The 19,154-nt window shown below is 47.9% G+C and overlaps 1 protein-coding gene across 6 annotated transcripts in view; it reads left to right on the top strand.

Moving 5' to 3' along the window:
• ena (ENAH actin regulator enabled) overlaps nucleotides 1–19,154 on the top strand; it is a 131,070-nt gene that overhangs the window by 57,439 nt on the left and 54,477 nt on the right. For 2 of the 6 annotated variants that reach the window (XM_065455890.1, XM_065455889.1), the window contains exon 1: nucleotides 17,174–17,312. The exons of 1 other annotated variant lie outside the window; for it this stretch is intronic. In XM_065455890.1, coding sequence (XP_065311962.1) covers nucleotides 17,194–17,312 — 119 coding nt within the window. In that variant the 5' untranslated portion in view covers nucleotides 17,174–17,193. Of the gene's footprint in view, nucleotides 1–17,169; nucleotides 17,313–19,154 lie in introns of those variants that run through there. 3 more of the 6 variants (XM_065455885.2, XM_065455882.1, XM_065455887.1) reach the window with 3 other exon arrangements.

Raw genomic sequence — 19,154 nt, 5'->3', positions numbered from 1 at the left:
TAGCTATCTATCTAGCTATCTAGCTATCTAGCTATCTATCTATCTATCTATCTATCTATCTATCTATCTATCTATCTATCTATCTACCTCTATCTATCTATCTATCTACCTCTATCTATCTATCTATCTACCTCTATCTATCTATCTATCTACCTCTATCTATCTATCTATCTATCTATCTATCTATCTATCTATCTATCTATCTACCTATCTATCTATCTATCTATCTATCTATCTATCTATCTATCTACCTCTATCTATCTATCTATCTATCTATCTATCTATCTATCTATCTACCTCTCTCTATCTATCTACCTCTATCTACCTCTATCTACCTCTATCTACCTCTATCTACCTCTATCTACCTCTATCTATCTATCTATCTATCTATCTATCTACCTCTATCTATCTATCTATCTATCTATCTATCTATCTATCTATCTATCTATCTATCTACCTCTATCTATCTATCTATCTATCTATCTATCTATCTACCTCTCTCTCTCTCTCTATCTATCTATCTATCTATCTACCTCTCTCTCTCTCTCTCTACCTCTCTCTCTCTCTCTCTCTACCTCTACCTCTCTCTCTCTCTACCTCTCTCTCTCTCTCTACCTCTACCTCTCTCTCTCTCTACCTCTCTCTCTCTACCTCTCTCTCTCTACCTCTCTCTCTCTACCTCTCTACCTCTCTCTCTCTACCTCTCTCTCTCTCTCTCTCTGCGTCACAAGCGCGAAGTCGTGTGATGCCTGTCGAGGGAAGGCTGCTGACGAGGGAGCGCACGCGCAGAGAAGTGGACGCAGGTGCACGCGCAGGTGTTTGTAAACACATTCAAGTCCTCGTACCCCTTGTGTGTGTCACACCCATTCTGTAGGATTGATTGGCCATAGAATGGGCGCACACCCACGGGACCCAAGGTGTTTCTACACGGTCGCACAGCGGCCAGTTCCCTCTATTGCAAAGCGTGTGTGTGTGCGTTTGTTGGTGCATAGCAGTAGTAGTAGTGGTGGTGTGGGAAAGGAATCTCACTGTATCCGGTACTGTAATTCCAGGGAAAAGAGATCAGGACGAGATGCGTTGATTCAAAGTGTGCACGCCTTGTGTGATGCGAGAAGTGCCCTATTCGCAGCTTAAAGTTATATGTAAACCTGTTTACTTCAAGCGATTGTGCTGTAGCCGCCAATGAAAAAAAAAAGATGTATGTAGTTAGGCCCTGTAGCTTTAATATAATTTAATATAGTTTTAATATTTAGCAGCCATTGTATCCAGAAAGGGCATATTGATTCAAGTTCGGAATTGTGGCGTGACACGTGAAACAAACATCGACATCGCGCGGTTAAAGATCAGCCAGTGACAGAATTAGCAAGACGTGGTCGTTGCAGAACTAACGTTTAGAAACATCGAAGCGCGCAAACTTTTTTTTTTCTTTATTAACACCGGGCAATCGTGATGGATCATCGAGGATTAAGGGACGGCGGGCTCTTCTTAATATTCGCTGCCCCCCTCCTAAGGGAAGCGGTGGCTTTCCGTTTGGGATTACGATCTGGGGAGCAGTTTTGTATGATCCCGTTCCTTCCAAGTGTTATGCCAATATACACATAAAAAAAGAGTACGCAGGTGTTGCCGTTTGTGTGTGTAGTGTGCGCGTGTTTTTAAGCGCGAGTCATTTATCTTCCGCAGTGCCTTACGCTTGGTTTCTTTCTTCGTATACCACGCGCGAGCCATGATTAAATCTCCCGCACCCGCGCGTGGTTATACACCCGCCTCGTCGCCGCTGAATCCTGAAATAGGAAACTGAGTCTCTGACGACGATGCCAAGCCCGCTGCGGGTCGCCGTAGAGTGTGGGATGTGCGGCGAGCAATTAATCATGGTTCTTCGCTTAACGTATATATATATGTACGCCCTTCCCCCCCGTACTCCGAACCCTCCGCCCATTTTGCGGATCCAGGCCAGCCTTCCTTAATTCCGTGTTCTTTCTTTTTTTTTTCTTTCTTTCTTCTCTCCTTTTCTTTTTCTTTTTTACTTCTTAGCGTCCGTATGAGTATTCTGGAATGTGAGACAACGTTTGTACAAGTCGTCTAGGTATGCTGCCTTCCGCTGTGGCGGAGACTTCGCTAGGGCAGCAGTGGTCAGTCGGCAAAGAGGAAACGAAACTTTGGTGTCTGTTTCGAGAAGTTTTTGTATAGCCATGTCCCGTTCTTTTTTTTTTTTGTGGCAAGAAGAAATGCGAAACTTTGGGGTCTGTTTCGGGAAGTTTTCGTGTAGCGTTGTTTCGTTCTTTTCTTCTTTTTTTTTTTTGACTGGTGCTGCCGACTAATTGAAAGCTGCGCCACGTGTAACGATGCGAGAAGTAGGAAAATGGACTTTAAAAAGAAAGCTTGTTGTTACGTGTTCAGGGGCACTCACGTGCGGGCATCTTTGGTATGTGTGTGTTCATCGCCTTGCAGGAGCCTGCCGAATGTCTCAGCCGTTATACTATATCACCGCGAACGTGCGCTGTTGCGTGTTTTCATAGCGTCCGAGTGAATTCAACTCGAGAAAGTGGGGTTGCTTATACGCTGGAGTCGTTGCAGGAGTTTACTTACGAGAGGCAAGCCTATACGTGGTATCGCATATTCGATCCGTAATTCACTCTGCAGCCGCCAATAGCGGAGCTAGACGCCTCGCCTCGTTATGTATAGCGCGTGCCTCGTTACCGGTGCACGGCTTCTGACGTCACTGTAACGCCTCGACGGCGTCCTTATTGACTCGCCGTTCGTTATCCCAGCGCTGTCATCGTCCGCCTCGCGCCCTCCCTTATATATAGTCGCCATATTTGCTGTCGCGCGCCTTCCAAGTGCCGCGTATTTACGACCTGGCATCCCCCCCCCCCCACCTCTCCCCCCGATCGAGATTTCGCGCTGCAGCTCGCGAGGGTTTCGATTTCGGCTACTGGCCGCTCTAGCGGACAGAGTCTGGGCGGTGATTAACGCTCGGCTCGCGTGCGTTGGCACGGCGCTGCTCTGTTGGAGCACCCCCCCCCCCCCCCCCTGCATGCACACCGTTGAGTGCTCTGTCTACTCGGTGTGGTCATCGAGGGAGAGGTGCATTCGATTACGTCACCGGACGTGCGCTTCTCACGGTTCTTCCCCGCTGGCGCCGCGAAGCGGGTGGTCGCGGCGCTTTGATCAGCTATACGTAGTTTGGAAGGAAGGGAATGGCGGATTTGCATTGGCGCATGCGTGTGGCGTGGTGCCGGACCTTATATGCCGTGACTTCGTTTGCATCGACGTTGCTCACGACGAGTCTCCTTCGGGTTGTGTGGTCATCCGTTCTTCCGCGCACACGCAGCGCACGTGCGAATAAGACTGCGGCGACGAACGGTCCACTTTGAACCACATGCTGTGGCAATGTCCTACGTTGCGCCACTCGCCTTTCAACAGGCATGAAGACTGGGATGAAGCCGTCAAGAGCGACGACCTTCAAGTCCAGCTTCGGGCTGTCCAAAGGGCCTGCGACGGGGCCGAAGATCACGGTCTTCCGTCCCCGGCGCGGGTGCGGCCCGCGACTACGACAACGTAGTCCCTTAGGACCAATTAAAGTTTCTTGTCTGTCTGTCTGTCTTGCTAAGAGGGAAGTCATTGGGACTGGAAGTGAACTTTCGTTATATGCGGTATTTCGTTATAAGCGAAAGAGGGGTGGGGGCTCTAAGAGAGCCACTGTATGCAACTCGGAACGCGCACTCGGAACAGCTCTGTGGTGGGGTCGCGCATGTATTTAAAGCCACTCGCGCTTGTATAGTGGGTGAGCCTGCACGGCAACATTACAGCAGCGAAATCCCGGTGACGTTCTTCAACAGCTGCTTCGTATGTCGCTTTATAGTCGCGCGATACATGTTAACTATACTGCTTGAAAAAACAGCTGCCACATCAGACGATCATTATGTAAGAAAGGTATGCACGTCATCCTTGTCTGATTTAGCGTTATTTATTTATTTATTTATTTATTTATTTATTTATTTATTTATTTATTTATTTATTTATTTATTTATTTATTTGGTTACCCTCAGGGCCTAAAAGGCATTAGAGAGGGGGTGGGTATATTAACCTTGCAAACGCGCGTTACGGACAGGACGTAATAGCGAGTTTAATGTGAGGTTGCAGCTCGCTCAAGTTAACGCCCGGTTAAGTGGTGCAGCAAGTTTCAAGAAGACGCTGTCATGTGGCGGAGTGGCCTCTGTATACGTGCTATCTGCTTCTCCAGGTTTACACAAAGGAAAGCGAACAATCAGTATATGCTGTACCGAGCGTGATGGTGCCTGGCCAGTTAGCAGAAACGCATATACTGCGACCGGGACCAGAAAAAGAAAATTCTATAGTAAAGCGATTTCGTTATAACGAGAGCTTAGTGTACATTCTTATCATTCATTGCACTGACTGACTGACGGCGCGTCCAAGCCTATGATAAAGAGCAAAAAAGAATGAAAAAATGAAATCGAAATTTCAGCAACTGCGAAATGAGAGGCCATTTAATAGTCATTCCGAGTCGCTGTTCCGAGTATTCCTCCGGCAGAAGCCTGCTAAGTGGTTAAAAAAAATGAAGTACCTGAAGTAATTGTTTACCGTGCCGGAACTCTGTACTATGCAGCAAATGTTTCTGCGTACGCCGATAGCCCAGAGGTCTCGTATTATGCAAACCTCATTTCAATTTGTTTGCTGCTAGTCGTCGGCCTGTTTGGTTGTCTGCTTGAAATCTGTTAGAAAGCGTCTGCTAGAAAGCGCCTAAATGCTGATGTATACAGTGTCCAAAGCTCCACCTGGGCTGTTTTAAGCTTTTCGCCGTTCCGTGCCATAACCCGCTCGCCCGGAGCGCCCCCCATGCGCGAACTCAGTCAACCGTTCCATTCCTGTAATTCGCTCTCGCGTTTTCACGTATAAACGCGCCGCGCCGCGCGCGCCACCGCCGTAAAAGTGTCGTCTGCTTTTGCCAGTGCGCGGCGGTGTCGTCTGCTTTGGCAGATTTACGGCGTTTCGCACGCATGACGCGCACGGGGTGCGCCGGCGCAGACTCGCCCACGCGTCCACCCACCCACCCATCCTTGTGTGTCGCTTCAATTGCCGCCACTTCCCCCCCCCCCCCCCTCGTCCATTATATATCTGTCGTGCGCGTAGGCTTAGCTCTCGACCGAGGGCTTGGCTGCAGGCTCGCGGGGTGGCCCGTGCGGCCGACCGGAGGTGGGGGTTGCCCATTTTATAGCCCGACGATCGAGTTCGGTCGCGAGCTTCTAGGGCGTGATCGACGTTTATGGCCCCCCTGGCTGGCTTGCATGCATGCATGCATGCATGCATGCATGCATGCCTTCCTGGCTTGCCCGGGCGTTAGAAGAGCCGCCGGCCTTTTACGCAGCGGTTGAAGTTGAAAAGAAAAAGGGCTGCAACCGGGGAGGTAGTGCGCGTGCTCTATTTCGCTTGGCAATGAGACGCAAACTTGCTGCGTCATCCCCGATCCGTGTGTTGCGGCGCAGCCGCCCCGGCTGCGGCGTTGCCTTCGTATTAACGTGACACGCATCAACGCAAGGTGTGTTTTACTACCGTCATTTTCATTGTTTTCTTCTTTCAATATCGGTCGGCCCCGGTAACGTATGCAGGTTATATGCATTGCAAATAACTGTATTTGCTATGTATTGTTATAACGCTACAGTGACACAGGGCTAGTAGTTTTTTTATTATTTGTCGATATAGTATTGAGCACATTCGCGCTATAGCAACAAAGAAGCGAGCCGCTGCCTCGTGCCGGCATCTTTATACCGTTAAGGCCAAACTACACTTACGCGTGCTGGAGCTCGAAAGCTCGCGCCCGCCTCGCGCATGCGCAGATGGTACGCGACAGACCGTATACGCGTCGAATTGCGGCGCGGCCACAAATATGTAATGATTTACGCACGCTAAGAAATAGCGTTGTCCAACGTGGCGGCAGCCATATGGCTCCCGCTTCAGCTCGAGTTCTCGTGATGGTAGCTACACGCTCTCGCTCGCGTTGATCGCCAGTTATAACTATTCAAACGAGCTTTCGTTTTCTTTAAGCTCACTTGAAACGTTAGTCATGAGTGCATAACGCGTCGAGTTTCTGAGATCGTTCTGCGATTCTGGCGCCCGTAAGCCTAACCAGACGCGTCCGCATTGCAGCAACAGGATGATTGCTAATGGATTGTCTTGGCTTGGGTACGTTTTGCACAAGGCACCAGATGGTGCCGCGTCTTCTAACGTCTTCCTTGCGTTTGCGTTCCCGTACGTTAAACTAAAGATCTTGAAGGCACGCACACTGGAACATCCTGCAGATGTACTTGCGTTTAACGTGGCGGCGAACGCTATTCTAAAGCTCCAGACGAATATCGGTGCGCTAGCTGGCTGACGAAAATACAAAATGTCTACCAAGGCGAAATAGTGAGCCAAGTGGACGTGCGCAGGCGCGCGTCTTGCAGGTTCAAACCGCCATTCCTTGCGAGGCGCAGCAGCCGCAAGGCGCGTGGGTGGTGTGTGTGTATATATATATGATGACGATATGTAGTGTTTATTGGCGCAAGGGCCAAGTGTGGCCAAAGAGCGCCATGTATATATATATATATATATATATATATATATATATATATATATATATATATATATATATATATATATATATATCGCACGTAATCAAATGCAGGAGATAGTCGTGATGAAACGACCGCTCATTATCAGCAGCCGGGCGGATAACGTAAAAATCTCTCCGCAAATTCGAGCCTTGGAAAAAGATCATTTGCGTGCAGTACACCTTAGTAACTTGCGATTCGCTGACGATATTGCCTTGCTTAGTAACCCAGGGGACCAACTGCAATGCATGCTCACTGACCTCGAGAGGCAAAGCAGAAGAGTTTGTCTAAAAATTAATCTGCAGGAAACTAAAGTAATGTTTAACAGTCTCGGAAGAGAACAGCAATTTACAATAGGCAGCGAGGCACTGGAAGTCGTACAGCTGGCTTCTGACAAAGGCTTCGCTTTTGCCAAGAAAGTGCGTGTACCAACTTTCTTTTTTATCTTTTTCTGTTTTTTTACACCGACTTCAAAATTGTTGCAACGAAGCGTGTCGGTTTATAAATTAACGACGCCAAAAAAAAAAAAAGACTTATTAGCGGAGTGACACACAGCGCTTACCTTTCGTAATTTCATGAGCGTCCTTCACGAAGAAGCTTATTCGCCAGCTGCCGCGCTGCACGTAATTATCGGGACAGATTGCGCGCTCTGAGCGGCTCGTGTATTCTCGTTGCGTCGTTACGTATGCGAGACGCGTATGGTCAGTCACACGCCCATCGCGAAGTCTGCTCCCGCTGGACACGATCTGTACCGGCAACAGTTGCGCTCTATACGCCAAGCGCCTCCCTGTCTCGAAACGACGGTGTACGTAACAGCTCCTCCGTGGCGTCTGTCGTATACTTTTAGATCGCCTTACGCGACAATGGCCTCCGAGACCCCGCGCGAAGCGATCTCTGAGGCCATGACCCGCCATATTGCGCGACTCGACCTTCTGCCGCTGAGCGCGGCGGTTATTATCCGTGTCTTCGATTTTCTTCGATTCGGCCGGCCACGAAGCCGCGGGCAAAATAAGCCCATACGAGTTTCTTCCGAAAAAAAAAAAAACTTCCGAAAAAAGAAAAAACTCCCGACCACCTGGAAGAACAGTTCTTCCCGGTGGTCGGGAGTTTGGAACCGGCACCAGTACCACTTACCGGACAGTCGGGTCTGTCGACTGAGCTAACCGGGAAGCTACACCCGAGAGCAAGATTTCAGAGGAAGCTTTAGCTCGGTTGCTCCCATATATATAACAGCATGCAAACGGAGAATTCGTTTTTCTCGGTAACCACTGCACCAAATTTGACAAGGTGTGTTGCATTTAGATTAAAAACTGAAAATCTAGTGACTGTTCGTTTCGACTTCTTGATTTAGGTCGTCAATTTTTTTTATTAAAAATGGAAAAAATCGCAGATTTCCTGAAAACGAAACTATGAAGTTTAAGACTGTAACTCAGCAATTAAAAATGATATGACAGTTCTGTGAAATGCATCTGATAGTACATCTAAAGCGCACAAAATTGATGTTACACATAAATCTAAAAAAAAATTTTGTAATATGGAAATACAACCTTTGCAGAACCCTTGTACGCAGCGTAACAAATTCACGTAAGATATAAATTGACATATCAAATTTGCCCGTTTTCAATGATCTAGTAGATGCGTTCACAGAACGGCGATATCTGTTTTTGGTGCAGCGCTATTAATTTGTAAACTTCGTGCTTCTTTGTTTTTCGAACCTTGGAATTTTTGAAAATCTTTTTAACAGAATTCAGGACATAAATCGAAACTCCGCTTCCAACAGTCGCTAGAATTTGACTTTCCCTCTCAAAGGCAAAAAAAAAATCATTAAAATCGGTCCACGGGTTGCATTACAAAAACGTTTTTGCGTTTTACATGTATTTGAGCAGGCCGCGTCGGAGTTGGGCCCGAGCTAAAGCTTCCTCTTCACTGCACAATCGCGGGAAACGATTGGAACGAACGATTTGCTGATGCTGTTTTTAAAGGCCGAATGTCTTGTCGTTTTACGAATAGCGTGGCCGGCACACGGCGCGACAATGGGGAGGTCGTCCTTGCTCAAGGCCGAAATGCCACAGCTAGGAATTTGATACCGTAGAATTTGCCATTTGCCTCTGCTGAGTGAAAGCTAGAGATACAGATGGCGCGTTTGAATACGTTGTAAAACGGGCTGTTAATCTGCGAATAAGAAAGTGCGCGCTGCGATAAGCTTTGGGAAGCTCCACAGTGTGATTATTATTGGGAAGCTCCACAATGTGATTATTATCGCGAAAGGGGGACGTAACTTAAGTAAATGAAATTGGCGGGTGAAGGGCGATGGAGAGAATCTCGTAAGTGGGAGAGGGAAAATGTCCATTGAAGCAACTTCCGTTATTTACACGCGCGCACATTTGTCTAAGATTAGCCATCTCGATGTAAGGATAGATATACGGCGTGAGAGAAGCTACGAACTGATTATGTATACTGACACTTATGCCGCTTTTGGCTCGTGCATGGACGATAACTTCAAGTCGCCACCGTGATTTCCAGTGACAGTTTCTGGAGTACTTAGACATATCTCTCTCCCCCCCCCCCCGGCCCCTCCGCTCTCTTAAAAGGGAAATAAAGTTCATTCATTCATTCATTCATCCATCTTTTCACTTGCATAACCAGACAAACTGTCTGAATTTGGATAGATAGATAGATAGATAGATAGATAGATAGATAGATAGATAGATAGATAGATAGATAGATAGATAGATAGATAGATAGATAGATAGATAGATAGATAGATAGATAGATAGATAGATAGATAGATAGATAGAACATCAGTTTTCACGGCGCGCCTGCGTGCCGAGCGCGGGAATTCCATGACGTGCTCCCGCCAGGTACGCGTACTAAACCCGCAGGGGCGGCTGCTCCCTAAAAGGGGAAACGCGGCATACCGTAGAGCCCCGCCCCCCTTTCGCTTCCCTACATCGGCGAAACGGCTCGCCACCTCAGCGACACGCGCGTATGCGGTCGCTTGTCGCTTCCCTCCCCTTTCGCTCCACTTATTTTCGGTGGCGTGACGTCACCGCTTACGCTTCGTTTCCCCGTTCTTCCCTTTGAACGAGCCGAGCAAGAGCGCGCCTGCAGGCCGCAAAACGATTCCAACCGACTCGCCCGAGGCGGCTCTCCTGCGAAGCCCACGTTGTACGCCTACGCTGCTGCTCATCGCAGATTGCGCGCAGCGTGAAGGTCGGTCGCCTCCGAAAAGGAAGGTTGTGTGCGCCGTTTCGGCCGTGCTTATTCAGGAACCTACCGATGCAGTTTCGTACTCTCGTACCGCTTCTTCCGCTTCGGCAAACGGTGCTACGTTTACAACCGTTCTTGGACTGCGCGTGCAACAATAAAACAAAAAGACCATGGTATGAAACAAACAGTTGAAGCTGTCCTTGTGTGTGCCCTATGACAGTTTCGTACAATTAACTATAGAGGGAAGTACGGCGCTGGTGGCTGCGGCAGCTCCGAGCAGGCTGGTTCGGCCAGCACGGGAATGATGGTTATAAGTGCATCGATTTGCCCAAGCTTCGTTTTTCTGGCTTCAAACGGCTTCGTGACTTTGCAATTTCATCATTTTTTCAAGGAAGTGCTGCGTTATAATTACTTGGTTAGACATTATTGAGATTGTCCGACGTCCGGGATGCGAGCACACGACCTCTAGCACACAAGCCCGATATTAACACCATAGCGCCACGGACGCGTGGACATGTTGCAGCGATTACGCGTGTCGGCAGAGTCGTATCGCATTTTCCATTTAGCAATATAGATTGCTCTGCAATTTAGGTCTGTGAAAGTAGATAAAGCGTAGTAAACGGCGCCGCAAGAACGCCGGAATCCACGAGCACAAAAATCGCACTAATACACGGGCTAACCGTCGTTCCCCATGGTGGGTGAACGACTGCAGCGCCACATTTGCCTCTTGTAATTATCGTACGAAACTCTACACGCTCTGCGGTTGTGCTGTTTGTTTCAAAACTCGATGCATCACTGACTTCGCATCGCTAGTCTTCGAGCGTCGTCTGCGTTCCCCTTCTTTTCTTCCTTACTGATGTCATACGTCTACGTACTCGTTGTTTATCCCCTATTAGTCAACGAGGTGTAACGATCCCTTAACTGTCAAGTTGTGAACCTTACGATATGAAAGTTGGCTGTCCCGATCGGTTCGTCACAGCTGTAGCTTCGACGGCGTTGCACGCATTTGTCGACGCAGAGTATGAGCGCTGTGGGGAAACGGAGAAGGGAGTTTGGGGACACATGGGGAAAGTGAAAGGGGGAGGGGGGAGCGGGCAGATCGAATTTTCGCGTCCGTGCTGACGTACGCATTCTCCCCGCATGGGCTCTATGCGCTCTTGTTCTTTTCTTCCTTTCTTTCGTTTTGAAAGCCAGAGGTCGGCGAGTGAGGGATCCGGGAGAGGGGGTGGGGAAACATGATGTCATATGTAGCGGACCTTCCCCACACTCCCGGTTTTTCCCGGCTAGAGCCCCCTAATCGAATTCTCTAGCGGTGCATTATTTCTGTTCTTTTCTCCCTTTTTTTTATTCCCCCTCTTTTTTAAAGTTTAATTCGCTTTTTTGCTCGTCGAACTTGGCGGACATTCTCTCCGGGGACAGTAATACCGATGTGCAAAGGGGGACCCGGCCGTGATCTACGCGGACCGTTGCTTTGAACGTTGTACCCTTTCTCTCACCGGCTCGCACGTGCATAGCGATGCTCTCGTTGTCAGAGACGGGCCCATTTTTTTTTTCTTCTTGAGCTGCTGCTGTTGCTTATTTTGGCCTTTGTGTAATAGAAGGAGCAGACAGGTACTGTTATTTTTTCTTCCTTTTTTTTAGGTATTCGCGAGTCAATAGAGCCGGCAAAATCGTATCGACTTTTCGCCTCGACATTTTGGAATCGAATTTGCGCTCGTGCGGGTTTGCGGAAAACGGATGGGGCATATATTTTGCTTTGTTTGACGCTCCCTTTTCTCCCTCCACACTGTTTGGATATACCATTCGGTATGCTTGGTTTCTTTTCTGTACTTCTTATCTATCTTTAACGCCATGTACGTGTATGTATGGCGTGGTTCGCGTCTTTTTTTCCTTCTTGGCGGGAGGGGGGGGGGGTGTTGTTTCCTTGAAACTCTTTTCGAGATGTCCGGGTACAGCTGCTATTTATTTCATTTTGTTCACGTAGAAAAAACGCTTCTTGTTTCTTTTCCGTCTTCCATCCTTAAATTGTGCGGGGATGTGTGCAACCAGTCGCGTGGAATGACAGCGCAGAACCGTTCGGTACGGAATATATAAGTGATTTTTATTGGCACGATTTTGTCTCTCTTAGTACGAGGCCATCCGCTTTCCAAAACTGCCCGTCCTGTATATATAGCACAGTCGAGGTTACACCGTGGCGTCCCACGAGAAGTACTCACTGCTGTGGCGTTCGACTCATAGCCGACGAGGAGCAGTTTCTTGTACAGATTCATTCATTCATTCGTTCATTCATTCATAGCGGCGGCTGCATTCCGACGGAGGCGCTATGCAAGATAATCCGTAGTCGATGACAACCTGAGGATGCATTGGCAAATACACCGCGCCGTCCAACTCGGTGAATTTGCATTGATGCGCCAGCCAGTTAGATTCGTTCATTTCCGTGACGTCACTGTGGAGTCGAACTTCTTTCAATGTCGGCGTATCTTGGTTAACTATACAGTATATACGTTTTGGAGCGCTGAAGCACAGGAGGCATAACATGTAGTTGTGTTTCGTGGGCGGAGCCCACCTTGTGAACTCTTTCATGTAAATTTGCAGCGAGAACATGCATGTAGTTCCGAGTTTTGGGTGGTCAAAAAAAAAAAAGACAGGTGGTAAATATCCCTTTTAGTCACGGCGTACACGTTTGTGGACGCGACTTATATTTGCCATTACTGTGCCGTGGTTGCAAGGAATAGACAACGAACATTTAGCATTGAGTAAATTGAACATTCTGCTTTCCTAAAGTACACCCACTTCACTTCTGAGGGAAATTTATCGCTTTAGACGACCGCTTTGGGGAAGGCACTACCGTGTTTGACAGGACGTTTGGAGTGGGGCGTTTCGGTAGTAATTTAGAAAGATGTTTTTCCCTTGTTGCAATGCTTGTGCCCAATAATTAACAGGTACACGTAATTCGAGCGGGTGATTCAGCATATTTAATGAAGAGGCGTATCATTACTGACAGTACAATAAATGTATCAATAATTGCCATGTAATTATGGTAGCTCTATATAAAATGCACAATCATTCTCGTCCCGCCTTGGCTTGCTTTCTATGGAGCCTTCAGCACCTTGGCACAAAATTATGTAAATTCTACACATGTATCGACAGTCGAACACGATTCGTGACTGAAGGGGATATTTTATCCGGAGTCCTCCGCTGCGCCGCCAACCCTTCTTTGGTTTTGGAACGCTCGTTTCTCAGCTGTTGTACAGGATAAAACGGATAACCTACAAGGCATGTGGCTACCATGGCGGCCGCATTTCGATGGAGGCGAAATGCGAAAACACCCGTGTAGTTAGATTTAGGTGCACGTTAAAGATCCCCAGGTGGTCGAAATTTCCGGAGTCCTCCACTACGGCGTGCCTCATAATCAGAAAGTGGTTTTGGCACGTAAAACCCCATAATTAAATTACAAGGCATGTATAGCTGCGTAGTGATGGCACGTTGGTTCAGTGGAACCAACGTTGGTTCAGTTGAATCTGAACGGTGTGTCCCGCCGTCGGGAATGAGTTACATTTTCCATGCAGTTGGTCCTATTTCGCATTGATGCGCGTTTTCCGGTGTTTTAAGCACATAATGGACTGCGTACAGTTTTAAAACACGAAGCGGGAAGAACTGTCCCAACCTGTCGTACGACTATACTCTTACACCGACAACGCATTCAACAGGCTTCCAACCGGCACCAAGCGTATTCTGACTACAAAAACTACATACAACATAGAGGGGCCTAGAAAAAAAAAAAGGAGGGGGGTCTACAAAAACTCTGCAACATAGAGGGGACTGTGGCCCTGAGACCGTCCGGCTATACCATGGGAATGGTATAGATTTGTCCAGTCTTAATGATTGTGGCTTAAGACATTCTTTTGACGTTGCTGCGTTTTCTTTTTCTAAATTTCCGAGCATTCGTGTTTTTTTTTTCTTTCCAAACGCACCCAAAGGTAATCAGTTGCTGCAGACGTGCATAATATTTTCGAATTGTGGCATTTACAACGCAATATTTCGTTTAAATATCATCGTTCTGCAATCTCACAAAGCTGTTTGAAGCTGTGAGAAACAAGTTTTGGCAGATTCGTGTAAATTCTACCCATAATTTCCACGCTGGCTGAACCAACGTTTGGCTTGCACTATAGCACATGGATTCCCAATAATAGTTTTTGTATGATTCCTCTGTTGTTAAACGTGGCCTCCGAGACCGTGTGCGCGCAACCTCGGGGGCCATATGCAGCCATCCCTCCGATTCGTCGTCCGACGAAGCGGATGATTTTCACTCCTATTTCTCCCTTGAAGGCACGCACTTGTCGCTCTTCGAACTGATATGCTTATCTGTGTTGTCGCCGAAACTGCAAGCTCATGGTGATTTTCGACGTGCGACACTTACAAGCCACCTAGGTTTACATGCGGCATGGTTTGTTAAAGTTACAAATGGCTCGTGTGTGAATGCCCTCGAAGCAGCTTGTGAATGGTTTAAGCTGGCCTCCTAGCGTTGCCATTTTTTTTTTCGTTTTTCACGTTTCTGTTTTTGTGGCTGCTGACGTGCGAGATGGCGCAACATTGCCCGCGACGTCATAAACCGCGCGGTGGGTCTTTCACGCGTTTAGAAGTACTTGACCGCGGGGCCGCCTTTTTTTTTTTTTGTGCGAGTCCGTGCCAAGAAGCAGCGGAATGAACCTCCCGGACAGAACCCTGTCTGTAAACACCTGAACTGACCCAGTTTTCGAACTTTTCGGCAGTGCATTACTGCTTCATTGACACTAATCTCTTTTCCCTACGACTGGCATAGCGTTCATGTATGAGTGATGTGCGATCGTCTGAATATACATAATTGCCGCGTGCGACAACTTTGTGTGTATTCGTGGGCTTCTTTCATGCTCGGAAAAACACTTCTATGTAGCACGCGTTGAGCAACGGAAAGCTGTATCGGGAGTTGATCTTGTTGCTCTACAATTTTATCATTGACAATTTTCATTTAATTACATTTGAGAAGTTGATTGGTTAATTAAATCTGGTTATGTAATTGGGCGGAATGCATGCAATAATAGTCGGAGTATCTCCAAGCCTCGGCAAGCAACACTAACTTGGTTCTGTCCAGCTACGTGGCATTTGCATATTCTTAAACCTTGGTGCATGATAATAGGGGCACCTTGTATATGCATATAACGTCCCACGTGACTTCTTGCACCTATGGCTGACACGGATTCCAGCTCTGAGGTTACCATAGCGACAATTAAGTCGTAACATTAAGCCATAAAACAACGTAAAAATGTGAAGTGCATGGGCGAACAGCCATAATGCTGGTAATGGTGTTGCGGCGAGGTTTTACTTCGGTTGCCGTTTTCATTTTTAAAAGAATTTCTAGCCGCGTTATTGTCTACTATGGGTCCGGGGCCATTACATCATTATTTTAGGATGTGACATTATACGTATACATATATATTATGCGAAGCATATTACGAGAGCTCAACCCAGCTCCTCAGGCGCGGCGGTGTCGCCTTGAAACCACGTGGCACCGTGACGTCACGACAGAGGAGAAGTGGCTTTGGCTCAACTCTTGCAAGACGGGCTGGGTGGGAATCGAACCAGGGTCTCCGGAGTGTGGGACGGAGACACTACCACTGAGCCACGAGTACGATGCTTCAAAGCGGTACAAAAGCGCCTCTAGTGAATGCGGTGTTGCCTTAGAAACGAGCTGTTTCTAAGGCGTGCGTCTCTTGCTCAGGCGCACATTTCGTTACCGCGCCGAACGCTGCTTTGCTCGACGCTCACCGCGTCCAATGCGGGGCGCGTAGTCGCTGCCCTGTAGCCCATTGTCTTACACCCCTTGGCGGGTCGACGGGAACGCTGTCGCGTTCCACTCTTGAAGGCGAAGCAGTAATGCATGAGTTGTTTCTTCGTCTAGCCGAACCAAATATAGCCAAGCAACAGCAGTTCACCAGGCTAAACAGTGGTTCAACAACTAAAATAAAGGCTAGTATGCTTCGCATCCTGGGCTTAACCTTACCTAAGCCACAGCCATTTTTTTTTTGTTAAAGTATTGCTTTTAGTCCTCGAAGAACTCTTGGTGTTTGTGAAATCCACTTGGGACACATACAACGTTTACAGCAGCGTCTGGTTGTTTATAGATGCGGCTGTGAGGCTATAAGGCACTCTCTGTTCTTGAGGATAACATTAAAAACGAAAGGTGCTTGCAACGATGGATGGTTGCAGTTTTTACACGACTCACCGGACGAAAGAGTGTTCAAACTAGGTTGCCTCAAACTTGGGAAACATCGAAGGAAAAAAAAAAGTACGAAATAAACTAAGAGAAACAGCTATAGTTAACGCTAGCAGACGATGTTTCAAAATAGAACAAAGCAAAAACAACAAAAAAGCACTGCAGTCGACGGCCCTTCGGGGAGCCGTCTGCTGTGGCCGTTGTCGTCTGTTCGATGTTTCGCGAACAGACAAAAGCAAGTCCACGCGTGAACTGAGCAGACGGGCGTGTCGTAATATTTTGTGGTCGCTGTATGTTATACTGGCCGTGCCCCCGCGGTATGTTCATGCAATCTTCCACGACGCGCGTACGTAAGCATACCATCGTTCGTGCACATTCTCGCATTCTATAGTTGCGGAATGCGGTTCTCACTGCGATTCTTTGAGTCACAAGAGAATGATGAAACAAACGGGCCGGCAGCTATCGATATACATACAGTTTTACAGTTGTCTATAGTGGGCTTGTGGGCGTCCAAGAAAAAAAAATAAAGAAACGTATGTCCTCAAACCAGGGAAATGGGTAAAGAAAAGAAAGTGGGCGAAACAAACTGGCAGAGTTTAACAAACGAGGAGTCAAGGAACGTTGGGCACGAGTCCATGGCCGTTGGGGGAGCCGTCGCCTGCTCGCTCGTTTTGTCGTCTGCTGGAGCTTTCGCGAGCCGGCCAAACCGCGCGTACGCACACGTGCGCCTTCTGCACACCCTCCCCTACAGTGCTGTTTAGAAACTTCGTTTTTTTTCTCTCTGTCTATTTAGCTGTTGTTTCTTGCTTTAGCTGCAATTCAATTTAGGCCCTGGACTCGTGCGGCCTTAGGGGAACGCTGGGCGGTGGACGTAAAAACGCAAGAAAAAGAAGGGGGGGGAGGAGGAGGCCAGCTTCGACTGCAGCGCGAGAAGGGAGTGAGAGAGGGAAGCAGAAATTATCGTCTGCTCTTGGCTTTCTGTTTTGCTTTTCTCATTTCGGGCCCCCGTTTAACCTCGGGCCCTGGTGGCTGGCTGGCTGGCTGGCTGGGTTCAGTTTGTGACGCGCGCCGCGTGAGTTGGATGCCATAGTCTGTAACGGTGTGCTGGCGTGGCGTGCTTTCATGAGTGACGCGATGCCGGCGTTGGACGATCTGACCCGTCCGCTGCTGCAGCGGACTTGGTCGGTTTATGACAACTTTTCGCCCCCGACGCCATCCGCCGGCTGTTATGACCCGTCATGGTGAGTCTCTCGCGCGCATCGCTCCGGCTGCTTCATGCAATGTTCGCGCATTGAGCACGTTGACGTTTGTAAGGATAACTTGTATGGTACCGGTTGTTTCAAAGGGTGATTGCTAGCTAAAGTATTGCGCGTCCCAGCGAGAATGCAGAAGCTACTGCACTGAGACCAACATCATATCTCATAGATTAAGGAAAGGCGTGCACGCGTTGACCGTACACGTTCTATATGTTCACGGCAGCCTCCTGTCTGAAGCCTACGCTGTGTCATATATGCCTCCGAGATATGTGACCACGCAAAATTTTGCTTTCCTTAGTGAATTGTACTGCGTATTTACATTGTTCTGTGTTATCGTGACTGAACCCACTTGTAAGTCGCATGTCGAATCACCGCAAAAGATAACACGCATGTGTTATCAGAAATTGCCGAGGCAACAGCCATCGTTCTGCGGTAACACGCTAGATGGCGCCACATTATGCCGCTCTGCTGCAGACCCAGAGACTATCATCAGTGCGCGTACAGTGCGTGCACCTTGCGAGCGTAAGTTTGTCTACGTGCACCTGTATCAGTGATCGATGAGCATGATCGCATATGCGTCAGCGCTGGCACCCTGTACAAGAGAAACCCAAGGTTTCTTTCCTATGCCCTTTCAGTCGCAGCTTTATGGCAGGCGAAACACTCTTCGCCTTTTCCTCCCATGCACTTTGCGAGTGTCGGCTGTTGGTGTTTTGCCGAGTAGGCTAAAAATTGGGCCACTCGGTATGTGTCAGGGGTACGTACGGGCCACTGGGCTGGTGCATGAGGACGACCATGAGGCAAGATTTCAAGAAGTCGGCAACCGAAGCAGAGGAGTGTGACGAAACAAGTGAACAAAATGAGTCCGGGGCGGGCTTTGGGCGAGGAGCGTTGAGCTGCGTGGAAAGTGGAGTCGAGACGTTTCAGTAAACGTGAGAGATGATTCCCATATCAACGATTCGCTCATGTGTGTTGGATCCGCCGTTTTGTTGTTCTAGCAGCTCTCTCTCTTTTTTTTTTTTCGCGAGTTGTCCTGGTAGTTCAGTACGCTTTGGTTGTCTCCATATAAATTCAAGTATCTCGTCGTGTCTCGACATACCGATTTGCTTTCGCCAACTGTGCATAGATAGTTCGCTTATCCTACGAGTTTTTTTTGTTGTTTTAAGGGTTTTTCGTTTTGGGCTCCGATTTGCTCGGTGGTCTCGTGCTGCTACGTCGGGCCACGAAGCGAGTGCCCAAACGTCGGGATGTGTTGCCCCCCACGTGACCACCTTCTGAAATAATGACGTCACGACAGTCACCCTCCCAGTATACGAAACCGAAACTGTTTCGTATTAAAGAAGCCGTTATAGCAAATCATTTAGAGCATTCTTAGGTCTGCCAGTGTTTTTGTTAGGCTTTCGTGACAGTAATGAATGTCTCAAGAGCCTCATTTAACGCAATACAGTGAAACGACCAATAAATGTCTCGTCGCTACTCATTTCAAGGGAATCGGCTAGTTCAGACTGTTACGTGTTGTTTAGAATAATGATTCTCTTTTCTTTTTTCCTCTCATTTTTCATTATTTTTCATTTCGCGAAAAAAAGGGTATACTGCAGTCTAGAAAATGAAGGCCGAAGCTCTATTCAAGAATATGGAAGTTCACAGGCTTGCATGTGTGAATCCCCGAGAGGCGCCGGTATTGAAAGTTGTTCGCCTCCGTCGTGAGGTCCCGACGAAAATGAGTGAACATAATTGGCTGGCTGGCGCTTGTGTAGAAATTATCCTAGTGTTGGATAGGCACGCGTATATTTGCCACTGCTTATACTGTGCCTCTTACCCACTATACCT

The sequence above is a fragment of the Dermacentor albipictus genome, chromosome 7 (genome assembly GCF_038994185.2).
Source record: "Dermacentor albipictus isolate Rhodes 1998 colony chromosome 7, USDA_Dalb.pri_finalv2, whole genome shotgun sequence".
In the NCBI taxonomy this organism is placed as follows: Eukaryota; Metazoa; Arthropoda; class Arachnida; order Ixodida; family Ixodidae; genus Dermacentor; species Dermacentor albipictus.
The sequence above is the reverse complement of the archived record's forward strand: the minus strand, read 5'-3'. Positions and strand labels throughout refer to the sequence as shown.